The sequence below is a fragment of the Boeremia exigua genome, assembly GCF_020726555.1.
Source record: "Boeremia exigua strain MPI-SDFR-AT-0100 chromosome Unknown C7974scaffold_14, whole genome shotgun sequence".
In the NCBI taxonomy this organism is placed as follows: Eukaryota; Fungi; Ascomycota; class Dothideomycetes; order Pleosporales; family Didymellaceae; genus Boeremia; species Boeremia exigua.
This window is the reverse complement of record NW_025763531.1, coordinates 772,383-788,221: the sequence shown is the minus strand read 5'-3', so window position 1 is coordinate 788,221 and position 15,839 is coordinate 772,383. Positions and strand designations below refer to the sequence as shown.

The window sequence follows — 15,839 nt, the reverse complement described above, 5'->3', positions numbered from 1 at the left end:
TAACTACTTGTAATGAGATCTACTGCGAAAGGCGTGGTTGGGCAAAAGAAAGTTTGTGCCGCGACAAAATGAACGCACGAAATTGATTCACAATCCAAACCCCCCTCGATAACATCACTCCATTCTTCCGCTCCGACTGATCTTCGAGCGAACCCTTCTCAAAGCCAACCGTGCACCTGAAGTCGCACAGTTTCGTTGCTTGGATCCTGACCTGCTGAAAAGTGGTCACTGCGACAGAGTTAACGCGACTCTTTCACAAGCCACACATGACACCCCTCGAGCTCTTAGACTGCGAAACCATCACAGTATATCGTCAACAGCCCTATATCTGCACCCGCATTAAGATTCCGTTGTTGGCTGGGGATCACGAACAACTGAATCGATCGGTTGAAATGGAACAAAGTAATTGAGTGAATTGATCAAGTTCCCTGCCTTCTCTAAGGCGATGTAACTACCCAAATACATACCTTGTTTCAGAGTAGGATCAGCCTGAGATGCCGAGCTGATCGGAGATTATTCCCGATCGTGCAGGTTCGTGAGCAAGACCATGTGACTTGCACCTTCTCTGTGATCATGGTACGTGATTGAGCAGTGACTTGCTGCACCAGATCCCAATTTTGGTGTCCACGAGGATTAGGCCCGGTGAATAGCACTTAGGCTCCCCGGGGGTTTCGAATCAGGAAGTTGTCAGAATGTGCTTCTAGATGAAGCAGAATCCTGCGACTTCACCTTTGTCTACTCACGAACAGAGCCTTTGACAATTCTCAATACTCGTCATTTCTCTCTCTGATGCTGAGTTCCAGATCCGTTGAAGACCTAACCTTCCCTCCAAGATGAGAGAGCCGCGATACTGAAGACAGCCTGAATTGAGTCGTGACTAACCGCAGATTTCGCGCGTTCTCGCCAGAGTAGCAGTCCGCGAGAGGTGCTGCGCAACGCATCCGGGCGGTGTACGTGATACAGGACGAGGCGATGACCGTTTGGTTACGTGAACTTAACGACCGCACCGGAACCAACCAGGTAGCTGACGAGATACCCGTCGCAGTAGTGCAGAGGACAGTACGAGATTCGACGGTCGTTATGGCTTCAGCGCTCTCCATTCCAGTGATCCAGGTTGCCGCGATCGCGTGCTGCGACGAGCAAACAGATTGCCTTCCGTGGGTGACCGCAGCAGAAGGGCGCGTAGACGGGATCTAAGTAGGCCTTTGGGTTAGCTGTGTTTGCTCTTACTACAAGCACACGGTCAGTCTGACAGAGTATCATAGACGCTGTCGGCGGTCGCCATGCCGATGAGTAACACTCAGACTGAGGGCAATGAGAGCAAAGGCGCTGAGGAGGCAACCGGAGTTCAGAAGGGTTATGAACAGCCTGAAACGGAGCTGAAGTGCGCAATCCAGACTCTGCGCCTGAAAATGTCGAGCATGTCCAAACGATCGCAAAAACTAACCATAACGCAGTATTTTCCTGTACGTGCAACACGTGAGTCTTAAAGAACCGAGTTGCAAGCTGAACTCGACCTATCGATAGCTATCCCTACACAGCAAAGTGACACACGCATCCATCGCCAGCTGTCGAGCCCAGTGAGGCACAAGTGATAGCCTCCAAGTCGTCGGCGACGAGGATAGCCTCCCGCACCGGCTCTGATCGACCAGCCTCTGTCTTCTCCAGCACGCGATGAACCACTCGCTGGGCAATGTCAGCATGTCTGTTGGGAATCTCGGACTGGATTGAGAGGCTGGCAGAAAGGTGAATTGTGCAACATTGACGGCGGTGAACTGACGATTGCGATCGCGGCAAGTGTCACACCGGCAGAGAAGATGAGATAGTTTCGATTATCTCGGCCACGCGGAAAAACCGTCTACACACATGCCCAACTCCGTGCCCGAACGCTGCGCGAGGTGCTCTACGACAATGAAACGCCCGCCCCGTGCGACACACCGAGAAGCACCTACAGACGACTCCGCAAAATGCTCGCAAGCGAGGCGATGCAGCGCAACGGCTGCAAATGGAGTCTTTCTAAATAACACACGCACATGCTGTCGACTCTCCTCTCGCGTAGGGGTTATCGATGAGTTCGCTGTCGTGGCCGGTATATGAGGTGGGAGCACACAATCAGTAAACTACGCGCCGTCGGGCTGACTACACTGGGCCAATGAATGGCAGTGTGCGGTTTCAACTGAATGTCTTTCTCCGCGGGACCGTTGGGCAGCAAGACGGCCCAGCCATACACGTCTTCCCGAAGGACCTGTGGTGGCGGACTGACTTGGGTTGGCGTATGGATGCGACTTGATTCGAACCTACTCATCGCAATCTTAGAAAATCGAAGTTGAGTTCTGAGGTTTTCGCGGCTGGATTTGCTTGCTTTTGTTAAGATGGAGGGTGCATTGCAGCGTGGATAGCGGATGTGGCGCTCTGATCAGTACAAGCGGGATGCCTGTGCGGACTGGAATACGACGTGCTCCACAGAGGTTTCTCGGCGATTCTCAATGGCCAGCACCTATCTCTAACACGTTGTATTGGTCAATCCAGGATCGACGCCCATATATGTATTCCAGTCCGCACAGGCACCCTCCACAGGCACCCTCCTTGTAGCGACGAGTCATGTTCCAGTTAGGATGGACAGAAAATGATATTGAGAGGAACGATATCAACTGCCGTGTCTGGGCATCGTTGTATGGCGATCGTGAGACGGTGGGGCCTGGATGGGTCGTTGTCTTTGATGGTGGCGATAACGGGAGCTGGGAGATGAGGTCGCGCTGATAACGCCGAGGTGCTCATTTCTGTGAATGTGTGCCTAGCAAGCTTATCTCCTAACCCGACTCTCGTTCGAAACACCGCCGAGCTTGTCAACGTCGTCCTTGTTGACATGTGGAGTTCTAATATATCCCATGGCGCTTAACGGCATCTTGGAGCTTGTATTTGCCCAGGCGGTGCTGTGATTGGACGGCTGCAGACGGAGGATCAGACCGGTCTCCGAGCCAGCCGGCCGCCCGAACCAGCCAGCTGCAGCGGTGGGGTACAATATCGCAGGGTCCGGACGAACTCTGTGTTGTACGCGGGTCGGCGCGGACACACAGGCACCCGGAACCCGTCCAAATCCGTGAACGCCAACGAGCACGACCAGAGAAGCATGAGGCTTTCGAGTAACAGTCAGTAGCACCTCCGAGCAACAATAGCACCTCCGAGCTGCACCGCGCGCTCCTTCCTCTCGGCGGCCTTGGCGCCCAGGACAACCACAGTGTGTATGCGAGCCCGACGTGCTCTCCTTCCCCTCGGCCGAGCCTGTCAAGCCGGAGAACGGAGGGGCCCGTCGCCTCGACCGTGTCCCCATCAGTCGCCGCCCGCTGGCATACACGTGACCCGTCGAGATTGCGAGGTGGGGCAGCCGCGACCACGGGCGCGCGGCGTCGCGATTCCGAAGGCCAGCCGCAGCACTGGACGCGGTGGCAGAGCGCCTGCAGGGAGAGCGTGCTCACGAGGCGGCGGCGCGCGCCCAGGTCCATGGTATCGGTCGGACGCAAAGATACGCTGCTGGGGTGCGCGGCGGGCGCGGCAGGCGTGGCGGGTGTGGCCTCGGGGCTCGGGTTTCGGGACGACGCGAGCTCGATGGCGCTGACCCGGGGCGGCAGAGACGAGCGTTGAGCGGCAGCGGCAGCGACAGGCCCCGGTTGCTGCAGCTCATCGGATCGGCGTCTGTGAGGCGTTCATCGGTAGAGTCGTGCCCAGAGGCTCGTCGGGGGCGGGAGCGGGAGCTGCCGCAACTGCTCTGGCCGGCGGGCAGAGACGCTGGAGGCCCTCGACGAGCTCCGTCGCGAACTTGGCAGGGGCGGCCTTGAGCGCCATCGAGCGCGCCGTCATGTCCATGCTGACAGCGCCGAGCTGCTGGTGTCAGTGACATGGCACCAGACTGGACGAAATCACAGTCGCGTGCACGCGGTGTGTATTGCACAGGTGTCGTGATCGAGGCTGGTCACGGGGTCACCCAATCAGCGTGCAAGATGTCGAAATTCCTCTATCCGTGATCGCTCATTGGCTGGAACCGCAACCGTCCGACTCGAAGATCTAAATCTACCCTACAGGCCCATATATTGTGAGCTGGTATAGATACACTCATTCTAGTTACTATCCTCATAAGCGAGTGTCATTAATTGAGCACGTCCGACGGCAAGGGAAGCTTTGCCAATGCCGCAAGCGTCGGCTGGTCGTGTCTCATGTTGAACAACCCTCTCAGCTTCTCCTGCTTTGCGTTGATCTGCGCGTACTCCTCTTCCAGCCTGTCGGCTTCCTCTTCTTTTCGAGTGCGATCCTCTTCCTTCTCCTGCAGCTCATCAGCGAAGTCGGCCAAATCTTTGACCCTTTGAGCCCTGGCCGCTCTGACGGAGGCGGCTGATGACTCGTTGACCTTGAACTGGATCTGGGCGGAGCCCTGCAACCCCGCAGAAGCCACATCGGGTAGCAATTCCTGTGCAGCCTTTCCCAACGACATCAGTCTGTTGTAGACGTCCTCTGTGATCTGTAGGTCCTCGTGTGCGTCGGTCATGGCCTCGCTCAAGGTCTTGCCGGGCAGCAATTCTGCTTGGATTGACTCTTCCAGTCGGCTCACTGCATCTTCTGCCGCCGTATAGGCTTCATTTGCTGCTTTTCCCTGCACTCGCAGCGCCTCTCGTTGCCTCGCCGTCTCGATAAGCCATTGGAGCGCTGGGTTCATGCCAAACTGCTGGACGAAGTCGTTGAATTTCTCCTGAACATCCTTGCTTGCTCGCATTGCCTCTGAAGGCTGCTTTCCAGTTCGCGGCATCGTATTGACGCCGGGCTCGATCCGGGTCGGGTTGTCCTCGCTGATAAGGCTGCCTTCTCCAGGCTCGTCGGCAAACGACGGGTCGTTGCTGATTGGCAGCTCAGGGTTCTCACATACAGTATTGTCAATGGGGAGTAAGGTGTCGCTATGCCGTGCGCAAGCCTCATTCGACTGCTCTGATAGGTCGGTCGATGGAGCAGGGCTTGAATTCGGGATGACGGAATCGTTGACTTGGCGCTCAGGTGTATCTGCCCGCCGAGGGATCTCGACGTCGTCGGGGCGAAAGACGCCAACCTCGACTGAGCCAGAGGCTTCAGCGCCTTTGTCTGGAGCGCTTGTACTTCTAACAGTGCGAGTGACTCGTGTATTGGCGCCGGTCTTTTGACGCTTTGCAGGAGGTTCAGCCGCAAGTATAGCCTTGCCGGTTTGAAGAAATTCCGGCACGTACTTGTCTTGATAGAAAGCCTTCAAGTGCTTGAATTGCAGGCAAGGCCGCTTCTCGTGGTTCTCGTAGCGCGGATCCTGTGCTCGCCAGGTGTGGATTCTGCCTGCGATGAATGGCGGAAGGTCCTGCAAAAATGCCCTCAGATGGTAGCGCGCTGTGGCAATCTTGCTGAGCTCCACGAGGAAGTCACGGTTCGGGACGGTAGGCAGCGGCAGCTGGTCGCGCAGACCTTGGCGTATCTCAGAACGTCAGCGCGGCACCATATTGAGCGTAGAGCCATACCTTCAAAATGGCAGTGGCGCCCCAGACCTCGACGAGGCGGCTGATGGCAGCGATGCGGCGGCTGCTGTTGATGACATCAACGTCTCGAGCAGCGAGCTCTTGCTCATATCGCAGGAGGTAGTTTGGGGTGAGGTACCAGGCGCAAACTGTGTGAAAGCTCTCGAGATCTGCGTCGCTGGCCACGGAGCGCAATGGCATCAAATACTCGAGATGGGTCAACCAGACCTTTCTGAGCGCGGCCCTCGTGTCACCAGCGTCGTCAAGGTGCTGCGCAAGAGACTGGACCACGTTGTCAGGCGTATCTGGCCCGGTCATGACACGATCTGCTGGAGTGGTAGGGAGGAATGAGAAGTGGTGGCAGTGACAGCTAGTGAAAGATGTCAGTGGAGGTTGAGGCTAGCTCGCGTAGAAGGAGAAGGCACCACACAGCCAGATGCAGACTCTACGCAATACCGGAGCTGCACCATCGAGGTGCGTCGACGTCGCGCCGGCATCACAGGATTCAGAGAAAGCAGGCCGCTGTCTGTTCCCAAACCAGATGCGCCTTCGCTCTGCAAGTGCTCCCAGGTCCTACAAGTCTGGATAAAGCTCAACGCATGTCAAGGTGATAATGGAAGAGCATGGTGTGGCGATCCGCCGATGTGTCGATGCCGGCGACCAAGAGCTGCTTGACGACGGAAGGTGGTTTACAACGCTCGTGATACGCTGCTTGGACGCGCTCAGCCTCAGGTTGGAGATATACTTCATGGGTAACAGTGCCCGGATTGTCACCCTAAGAAAGACCATTGGTTGACACTAAAGCGCATATTACAAGAAACCTGTATCCGCAAGGCTTCACAGAAAGCGCGGATTCTTCGGTTGTTTTCTCATTTCTTAATTGCACCTGCTCGGTCGTTCTTCAACGCTAATCTCATCGAACAACAGCGCGGCTACTACTTGTAGATAACAAGTAATCTCTAGTTATTGTCAGCACGCAAACAAACACATGTGTGAGGGATGCTAGTGATCATATAATCTGGTATCGTCCAACACAAGATGCAACAAATCCTTTGAGTGCAAGTCGCACGATATGAGAGGGGCGGACAGGCGCGCCGGTTTTAGCCCGAGACATGCCCGGAGGCATACAAGGTACGTCCTAGATAAATATGTGTTCTACTTATTAGATAAAGCTCTATGCTTCTAGATAAAAAATTTAACTATCTAATGCTTTATAAATTATTTCTTTTAACATACCTTATTATCTCTTATTTTAGACTATTATATTGTTTACTTATTATTCAAACTAAAACCTATTATTATCTATTATCTATTATATAGATCTAGTCTACTTAGCTGAATCTACAACTAACTATGTAAAGAGTTATAGTACTAGATTATAGGGCTAGACAATAGATAGGTATATAGAGTATAGTATATAGATCTATGTTTTATGTTATATAGATACGTAATAGGTACAAGGCAGCTTATGCGCTTTGCGCGGAGATCCCAACACGTGCACGCCGCGCCCGGACGCGCTAGTAGTGGGGCTGGCATATCGGACCACAACTGCCGCATCTACTTGTACCTAGGTACATGGACTAATGTTGCGCAGCTGTGTGAGATTTTGTTACACGGTTAAAATGTGGGTGCAACCGACAAAGGCCCTTCTAACTTAGTCTCCTTAGACCGCTGTTCTCCTCGTGGACGTAATCAATGTTTGATAGGCTGGAGAGGTCGATGTCAAGCAGTATCCCGAGATACGGGATAGATTTAAGAGTGCTAGCTGACGTGTCCTCCTGCTGTTTTCGCTTGATAGTCATATTTTTTTTAGTTCTTGCAGCTATCGGTCCTAACGTACATGCGTACTAGGTAGCACAATATAAACTCGGTTCTATTTGGTGGTGGGTATACAGTGTACTTTTACCGACTTGATAAACAACGGCAGTATGCCAAGTGCCCGGCAAGCGCTGCTTGAAGAACTCTATATAAATATATCGCAGCATCGCTACTATTCTCCGTGCCTATAACGTCACCTGTTAGTGTCAAAATAAAGTCAACATGCAACACGGCAATTCAAACGTGCATGACAGCGCTCCAACACCAAAGCCTACAAAGTATCGTCTTGCATGTGACAGCTGTCAACAATCCAAGATTAGATGCGATCAGGAACGACCCACATGTCGCAGATGCGCAAAGAAGGGCATGAAATGTGTTTACAGTCCGGCACGACGCGCTGGGCGCCCACGCACTCGCAATATCAGCAAGAACCCCTGCTCTTGCTCCAACACGTCCAATATACCCATTCCAACGCAACCTATTCCGGATCCGGCGATCGACGACTTGGATTTATCTTCATACCAACAATCAGACGACAACTTCATGCAGGCGTTGCACGATTTTACCGACTCACAAGGCGGTGATCCTAAGGAAAGCCTGGGTTGCTACATGTCCATGTCTCCCGAATATGAGGTTGCTCCTGGGCTTCTCGATATAGGCATTTGCGGTGCGCCACGAGGACAAAATCAACATCAGCAACGACAGGAACATGAACAACCCATTCCCGTACCTGTTTTCCTCGATGAAGAGCCACTATACTTTGGTTTCCCTTCTCTAGAAGACCATCAAATCTGTCAAATATCAGACCAACACCAAGAACACGAATCGATGGCGACTCTAAGCGTCGACAACGTGGACGTTGCCTGCTTGCAGACTCAGCCACAAGTTTCACAGCCTTCGGATTACCTCCACTTCTCGACTGGAGAGTGCAAATGCGTGTCGACCATCCTTGATTACCTCTCCACGCCTGCCAGCGGGCTCTCCTCTTCGTTTGCTGCCTCCGCCTTATCTACCACCAGGATACTGATTACTTGCTGCTTCACCGCGATGGGGTGCCCAAATGGGTGCCCCACGCGCCCTTCGACTGCGCTTGCCATCTGCGAAGCCATTGATCGAGCCCTCCTTTCACTCAAGTTAGGGAGCACCTCCCTTTGGTCGCTTACGATGGTGCCTTCCTCAAGTTATGAGAAAGAAGCACGCTCGTTATCATCGTCCCCGTCCTCTTTAAGCAGCACGAGTGGCGGTAGTAGCAACGAGACGTTAGTTTCATCGCCAGAAGCCGACCCAGGGCACGAGCACGAGATTCTACACTGTGGATCGTTGCCAATCCGGGGTGCCGACAAACGTGCCGTCCTTCGGGTGCTCCAGACGAAACGACTCTTGGAGATGCAGAGAGTGCTGGAACGGCTGCGAGAAACGTTACTTTCTGGCCTCATGGTCAGTGAACGCGCAGCAGTGAGGAGAGTATTGCTTCAGTTGTGTGCAGATACCGTATGGGACTTCACAATGAAAGTGGCAGACAAGGTAGGGACTGTCAAATTACAACCGTGATAGTCACAAGAGCTGCAAACGAGTTGGGTACGTCGATGATGCCTTTTGCCTACCTCTGATAGTCCGTTGAACGAATACATCTGTTACAATTCTTACGAACCCTTCTGAGAGAATATTAGTAGATTGCACTGATATTCTTATCGACAACAGCACAAGCAAAACCCGTATACTGAAATCGATTGTGTAATGAAGAAGTTCGTCTGATTAATCGTTAGTGCAACCTTCCACGACGACGCTCGGATGTGTTTCAAGGCAACAGACAGGCGTCGGACGCAATCATGTGCAGGAACCACAACAAACCTGGGAAATTGGCTCATTCGCTGCAGTATCAAGCGGTCGGTGACATCCGTGCCAGTTATAGGCTGATAGGTCGGCCCGTTTCCTTGTATCGGAGAATACAACGCGGGCTTTAAATTGATTTTCTCGCCGCTTTTTTTTGGAGATACGACACCGTCCGGGGTCTTTGCCTCGGCCACCGATCATGCAAGTTGATAGCGGAAATGTAGAACAAGTCTCCGAGTCAGCCAAGACAAGATCAATTCACAAGCAGAATTTCTTCTTTTTCTAGAATGTATCGCTGTTGCTGGTTCCAGTGTTCCACATCTGACCTTTTGTCGACCTTTACAACAGCCCATCAGCAACAGTTCAGCAGCCATGGAGGTCTCAAAAGTGGATCTCGAGGTAAAAAATCCTACCGATGATCTTCTCGAGCATATCGAACTTTTCGCTGCCGGTGTCATTCCTGCCTCCCTTAGCAATGACGAGGGGAAGCGACTTCGATTTCTCGAAGCCGCCAAGATGGCCTCGTTGAGGCTCGAGCAACCATGGGACACCATGCAGCGGTTGATATTCTGCTCACTTCCGCCGAACATAGCCCAGGTGGGCATAGATCTGGGATTGTGGAAGCTGCTGACTGAGCACGGAGATGCGGCAATAAGCGTGAGCGATATGGCTGCTCAGTTGGGCGCCGAAGAGGCACTGTTGAAGAGAGTGCTGCGCTATGCGACAACGCAGTGGATGGTCGAGCAAGTTGGCGTTGACATGTTTCGGGCGACGAACATCACGCGTTACCTGTCAATGTCCGGGCTGGAGTCGGTAGTATTTCATGTGTGGGTACTTTTGCATTCTAGTTCGACAACATCGACTAACAAAATGCATAGAACGGAGAGGAATATTGCATTGTACAATGCAATCCCCAAATGGCTGGCCACCAATTCCTACAAGCAGCCACAGGACAGCAAAAACCTTCCTTTCAATCTAAGCAAGAACACAGATCTGCACTTCTTTGAGTGGTTGTCACAGCGGCCGCGGCATCAGCAGGCCTTTAACGAGTACATGTCATTCCAGCGTATTGGCCAAAAAAGCTGGCTCGATGTTTTCCCCATCGAGAAGTACCTGAAAAGCTCTAGCACAGGAGTTAATCACCATCACTTCATTGTGGACGTTGGGGGCGGCCACGGACATCAGTGTAGGGAGATTTTGAGAAGATTTCCCTGGCTTCAGGGGCATGTTGTGCTGCAGGACACACATGCAGCAGCCATTGACTCGGCTAAAGAAATTGAAGGCCTGCAGGTGATTCATCATGACTTTACCCAGCCGCAACCAGTCAAGGGTGCGTGCATCTATTACCTGCGTAACATCTTGCACGATTGGCCGGACCAAGTCTGCCACGATATCCTTTGCCAACTCAAAGATGCCCTTGCCCCGAACTCTGTCATCTTACTGGACGAGCTTGTCATGCAGGATGGTGGTGGACATTGGTATGGAGCATCGTTTGACTTGTTGATGATGGCCAATTACGGGGCACGAGAGAGATCGCTGCTTGAATGGGATCGTATATTCAAAAGGGCTGGGCTGAAACGGGACGCGTTTGTTCCGTACAGCATGTACGGAGACGGTATTCAGGTAGTCAGTGTCTCGGGAATGATCCACGAGAGATTGTAACGATAGGATACTGATATATATTTGTTCTACAGAAGTGCATGTCAGTTGTTTCTCATGTGACTGAATGTGTATCTACGTTGCGACAACAAAGACAAGACTCGACAGGAAGTTCTAGGAAGGTTGATGCGAAGCTTATAGATTCGAGTGTTTAGACGGAATTTCGGTGGACTTTTGTGTAACCCGGACTCCGGCTTGTGTTGTTTATCCGCAACAACTTACTCCCTTGAAATATTACTCTGTGCTTAGTCAAGCTTCTATCTGTCATTTATATGCAAAGACCTGACTGTAAATTACACAACAGTATGGGAAGTCAGATAGTGTAAGCATTCTAACATATGCATGTAATAAAGATAAAACTCTACTCGCTGTACTGGGTCCATGACCTATTCATGTTGCTCTTATAGGAGGTAAGGCTATAGCCATGTCGTGTCTTCCTGAAATGTGTCACCCCTAGTCACAGGGTACTTCCTAACGTCCTCTCTAATACGACCAGTGACCTGTTATGTCCTGGGCCTCTGCATTCACATGTTGGCCATCATCAGCTCACCAACCAGACCAGTCGCCAGCATGCCACTCACCCACCACTGACTGTTCACGAAGAAGTCCCTACACTCTCGTGGGTTACCTACATCCAGTCGAACCAACATTGACAACGCGGCAAAAGAAGAGACAGCGGCGCCACCGAGGAATGGACCCCGAGTCAAACTGCCCCAGAAAACAGCGGCCCACAAACAAACGGCCATGGCGCCTGCCATTGATAGCAGAAAAAGCTTAGGCGTACGACGAACAGCGACGGCCAAGGACCCGACACCCGCCTTCAGATCATCTTGGATATCCTGAAAGGCATAGATAGTGTCGTAGGTCATGTTGAAGATGGTTTGGCAGGCGTAGAGAGCAAACATTGCCTTGCTGCGATCCTGAACTCGATAGTTGGTGACGGTTTCGGTTGCATAATCTCCGTCGACAACGGCAGCGTCAACGAAAAAGACGGCCCATCCAACACCCGTGGCGAGGCAGAGCTGCGGAAAGTTGCACAGACGCTTCATGAAGGGGTAGATGAGAGCAAGTACCGTCGTGAGTATGGCGTGCTGACTGGCGCGGGCTGGTAACGTGGCGTAAATTAAGATGTGGCGTGCAATCGCGAGAGTAAGAGTCGTAGCGAGAGCGTTTGACGTTGTGATGGCACCGCGGGCAAGAGGCCGCTTTTTGCAGCGCTCGACCTGCCGATCAAGGTCTTGGTCAACAGTATCGTTCCATGCGCAGCCGAAGCTGCGCAGAACCAAACTATCGAGTAGGAATATGAAGATGAGCTTGATGCAGCTAGCTGCGGAAAATGCTTTCGGATCGGTCACGTTGATCGAATAGAAGAGGCCAATGACGTAGGGGAAGTAAGTGCCTAAGAGCCCGGCGGGCTTGCTCAGGCGTACAAGATCTAGATAGGGTCGCCAGGAAGGTTCGCTAGTCGCACGCTCGTGCACTGTTGACTTGGGAGTCTTCTCGAACGCTGTCTCCACTAAAGTGTACTGAGACGTCATGATGTTGATAGCCCAACTACGATGCGTAGGCTTGAGAGGTAGTCCAGGAAGAGACGAAACTCGGAATGAAGTATTTCTACAGCCTCTGACACTCGATGTTGAACCACTACTTAAATTAGACGATATTTCAGAGTTCTACATATTGAGTCGCGATTCGAAACGTCGTTTACTCAGCATGCTAGCTCGCTCGGGAGGTTTAAGCGATCCATCGGTAGATTCGCTGTGGTAACCAAAAATCTCGCCGCGATGCTCTTGAAAACTAACCAAATCAGCACATGGTATTCGGATATGCGCCGTTGGTACAACCTTCACCATTCAAATTTCATGGGTCGGCGGCATAGATTCAGTGCACATGTTTCACGAACCAGCCAATATATGCGGTGGCAGGCCCAAGCAGCCTCATCAAGGATAGTGTGCCTCTCTACCGAGAAAGTCATATGACGACCGTTACAACCTGCAAACTCAGGAATGAGATGATTGGGTTGTTGCGGGTGGGTATATGCCGAATCCGGAGGCAGTTGTCGGACCTCGACTCTACCATTGGTCGATGGTTTATCGATGCAGTTCCCAGCACTCACATGAACTGACGGCAATAGCAGCTTTGGTCCACTTGATGGCACTGACATAACACTATAATACTACATGTGATCTTATTCAAGCCATACCAGGGAGTTCCAAAGATCCCGAAATCGCCATTGGTGGGGATGAAGATCAACAATGCACACCGGAGGATTTCGAATGGTTCCGGAGTCCGACGTAACGGGCACCATAGGGAGATAACGGCACATAGCACTTGTGCAGCTGTACTATCGATGTTCGGCCCAAAGGATCTGGCGCAGCGAGATCAAGCAGAGATATAGCAGTAGAATAAGAGTGCGGTTTTGGCTTGCGAGGGTCAAAATCTCATTAGTGCCAAGTTTTCCCACTCATTGATCCTTTTCGAAGGAACGACAGAAAGTCAAACATGGCTGTTCCGGACTCAACCGCCCTTCAAGACCGATATGCCCAGGAGCGCGACAAGAGATTGCGATCTGATGGTTTGCAACAATACGCACGTTTAGCTGGAGAGGAGGCGAAGCCGTTCGACCATGATCCATGGATCAGCCAAGAGCAGCAGCAAGAAAAATCAAAGGATGCAGGACCCCTCAAGGATGGCGACAACATCCAGTTCCTCATTATCGGTGCAGGCCACGTGGGGCTACTGGCAGGAGGACGTCTGGTGGAGGCGGGCTTCTCGGCTAAGGGAGTGTGTCTGGTAGATGTAGCGGGCGGTTTTGGTGGGACCTGGTACTGGAATCGATACCCAGGCTTGCAATGCGATGTAGAGAGCTACATCTACATGCCTTTCCTCGAGGAAACAGGCTACGTGCCCTCGAGCAAGTACGCTTCAGGCGAAGAGCTCCGCCAACATTGCGAGCGTGTGGCATCGCACTTCGAGCTGCGCGGCCAATTCTCGACACGCGTGCTCAGCGCAACGTGGGATGAAGAGCGCCGCCGCTGGGTAGTGCACCTGCGCAGAGAGCGCGACGGTGTTGAGTTCAAGATCTTCACCCAGTTTGTCATTCCTTGTAGCACTATCCTCACAGAGCCTAGGATGCCCAGATTGCCCGGCTTGGAGGAGTTGCGTGCCAATATCCCTATCTTCCACACGGCACGCTGGGATTATGATTGCACAGGTGGCTCACCGACCGATCCTATTCTCTCCAAACTGCGGGGCAAGCGAGTTGGGATCATGGGCACAGGTGCAACTTCAGTGCAGGTGGTTCCGCACTTGGCACGCTGGGCGGGACATCTACACGTCTTTCAACGTACGCCCTCGTACTGCGGCCCGCGCCGTCAACAGAAAACCGATCCCGGTACATGGGCACGTGATGTGGCGATAGGACCTGGTTGGCAGCGTGCTCGTCGCCTGAATTTCGACACCTTCTTTGATGGCGAGCAGTATCCGGCGGATCATCCTGATCTCGTCGCCGACAGCTGGACGCAGTTGTCCCGAGGCTTTGCGGGCTTCATCGGAGGACCACGACACGTCACGCCCGACACAATCGAGGAGCACGTACGTACGCTTCATGCTATAGACGTGCCGCTGGCCGAGCAAGCACGGGCACGTGCACTTGATGTGGTGGTTGATCGGGCCACAGCAGAGAAGTTGCAGCCGTGGTATCCTACATGGTGCAAACGACCGACCTTCCAGGACGAGTATCTGCCTGCTTTCAATCAACCGAACGTCACGCTCGTTGATACGGATGGCCACGGCGTAGAGCGATACACGCCGCGGGGTCTTGTCGCTAATGGAATCGAATACGAGCTGGACGTACTAATCCTCTCTACGGGATATCTGCTGGCGACAGGCGAAAACGCGGCGCCCGCTGAGCTTTTTGGCATCCCTGTTGTGGGCCGCAACGGTCGCCGGTTAAAGGACAAATACGGTGCTGCTGACTTTGCCACTATGCATGGCATCGCCACTAACGGTTTCCCCAACTTCCTCTATCCCGGCCTTGGTGGCGGTACGGGCTCGCCAAATCTCACCGCGGTGTTCGACATCGAGGCTACGCATTTGGCCAACGTGTTGAAAGAGGCGACACGTCGGCATTCCGACCCGACCCAGCTTGTCATCGAGCCGACCAAGCAAGCAGAAGATGCCTGGACGGATGAGATTGAAAAGTACGCACTGTGGTTCTCTGTGGTTCTCGCCTGCACTCCGGGCACTTTCAACCACGAGGGCGCCGCTTCACGTATGGCTGGCAGCGACCCGGAAAAGAGGCGGCTGGCCATGAGGAAAGTGCTACATGGAGGCGGTATGGCCATGTACGAGCGCATTGTTCGTGAATACGATGCGAAATGCGACATTGCGGGCTTCGAGGTGTCGTAAGCGGATACATTGTCCGGCCCAATGCCTGTGATATATGTGCAGCTTACGCAGCCTCGCAAACCGTATCAATATGCGAGGAAAAGGCAAATGTAGTATGTCAAATAATGAAGTCAAGTCTCCCTGCACTCACCATGGCTTCCATTCCACCGTTATCTGGTAGGAGAGTAGCTATTAGTACTGGGTACGACAAGAGCAGGACATTTGAACGCACAGGTTCTGGAATCATAGCATCCACCTCTGGAGCCACATTGACTTCCGGTGCAGAATTGGAGCCGCCGTAATCGATGGAAAGCTCGGTGCCCATCTGTTCTCAATCACCGCTGGACGCTCGATTTGCTTTGTTGTACGACACATGCAATGTTCTGACGCTATGGCTTCTTTGGCGAGCTCGTGCCTGCGCTTGCAGATAGCTGAACGGAGAGGATGGAAAAGGGCCTACTGGGGGTCATTGCTCGTCGGCGTGAGGACAGTCGGAGTCGTGACACCGCAGGACACCGCACGAGAGTTTCGGGCAGTGCTGACTCGTGCGTATAGTGGCGTGACGCAGGCCACGTAGGTCATAGCAACAAGATCCCTTTCTCCTGATGCACGCAGGAA

At 52.9% G+C, this 15,839-nt stretch overlaps 5 protein-coding genes across 5 annotated transcripts; 3 read left to right on the top strand and 2 right to left on the bottom strand.

The window, feature by feature from the left end:
- Positions 1-3,678: 3,678 nt before the first annotated feature.
- On the bottom strand, positions 3,679-5,840 carry C7974DRAFT_418232 (uncharacterized protein; the record flags this gene model as incomplete). The annotated part of the gene is made up of 3 exons (XM_046144145.1): positions 3,679-3,879; positions 4,157-5,482; positions 5,526-5,840. 3 exons carry the CDS (start codon positions 5,838-5,840, stop codon positions 3,679-3,681), a joined length of 1,842 nt encoding a protein of 613 aa, XP_045991825.1.
- Positions 5,841-7,311: 1,471 nt separating this feature from the next.
- C7974DRAFT_405234 (uncharacterized protein) lies at positions 7,312-9,334 on the top strand. Its single transcript, XM_046143025.1, has 4 exons — positions 7,312-8,766; positions 8,945-8,995; positions 9,045-9,091; positions 9,153-9,334. The coding sequence occupies exons 1-2, from the start codon at positions 7,563-7,565 to the stop codon at positions 8,959-8,961; spliced, it is 1,221 nt and encodes a 406-aa protein (XP_045991824.1). The 5' UTR covers positions 7,312-7,562; the 3' UTR covers positions 8,962-8,995; positions 9,045-9,091; positions 9,153-9,334.
- Positions 9,335-9,545: 211 nt separating this feature from the next.
- On the top strand, positions 9,546-10,193 carry C7974DRAFT_321910 (uncharacterized protein; the record flags this gene model as incomplete). Its single annotated transcript, XM_046138824.1, has 2 exons — positions 9,546-10,000; positions 10,052-10,193. Coding segments are annotated over 2 exons (597 nt in total), but the record flags the coding sequence as incomplete, so codon positions are not given.
- Positions 10,194-11,065: 872 nt separating this feature from the next.
- Positions 11,066-12,524, bottom strand: C7974DRAFT_75954 (UbiA prenyltransferase family). Its single transcript, XM_046147227.1, has one exon. The coding sequence runs from the start codon at positions 12,368-12,370 to the stop codon at positions 11,357-11,359; it is 1,014 nt and encodes a 337-aa protein (XP_045991822.1). The 5' UTR covers positions 12,371-12,524; the 3' UTR covers positions 11,066-11,356.
- Positions 12,525-13,165: 641 nt separating this feature from the next.
- On the top strand, positions 13,166-15,645 carry C7974DRAFT_76079 (uncharacterized protein). The gene has a single exon (XM_046147228.1). It carries the CDS (start codon positions 13,335-13,337, stop codon positions 15,240-15,242), a length of 1,908 nt encoding a protein of 635 aa, XP_045991821.1. The 5' UTR covers positions 13,166-13,334; the 3' UTR covers positions 15,243-15,645.
- The last annotated feature ends 194 nt before the right edge of the window (positions 15,646-15,839 follow it).

What these genes read in the sequence shown, in the direction of transcription:
- C7974DRAFT_76079 (XM_046147228.1), top strand. Translation starts at nt 13,335, where the DNA reads ATGGCTGTTCCGGACTCAACCGCCCTTCAAGACCGATATGCCCAGGAG.
- C7974DRAFT_75954 (XM_046147227.1), bottom strand. Translation starts at nt 12,370, where the DNA reads ATGACGTCTCAGTACACTTTAGTGGAGACAGCGTTCGAGAAGACTCCC.
- C7974DRAFT_405234 (XM_046143025.1), top strand. Translation starts at nt 7,563, where the DNA reads ATGCAACACGGCAATTCAAACGTGCATGACAGCGCTCCAACACCAAAG.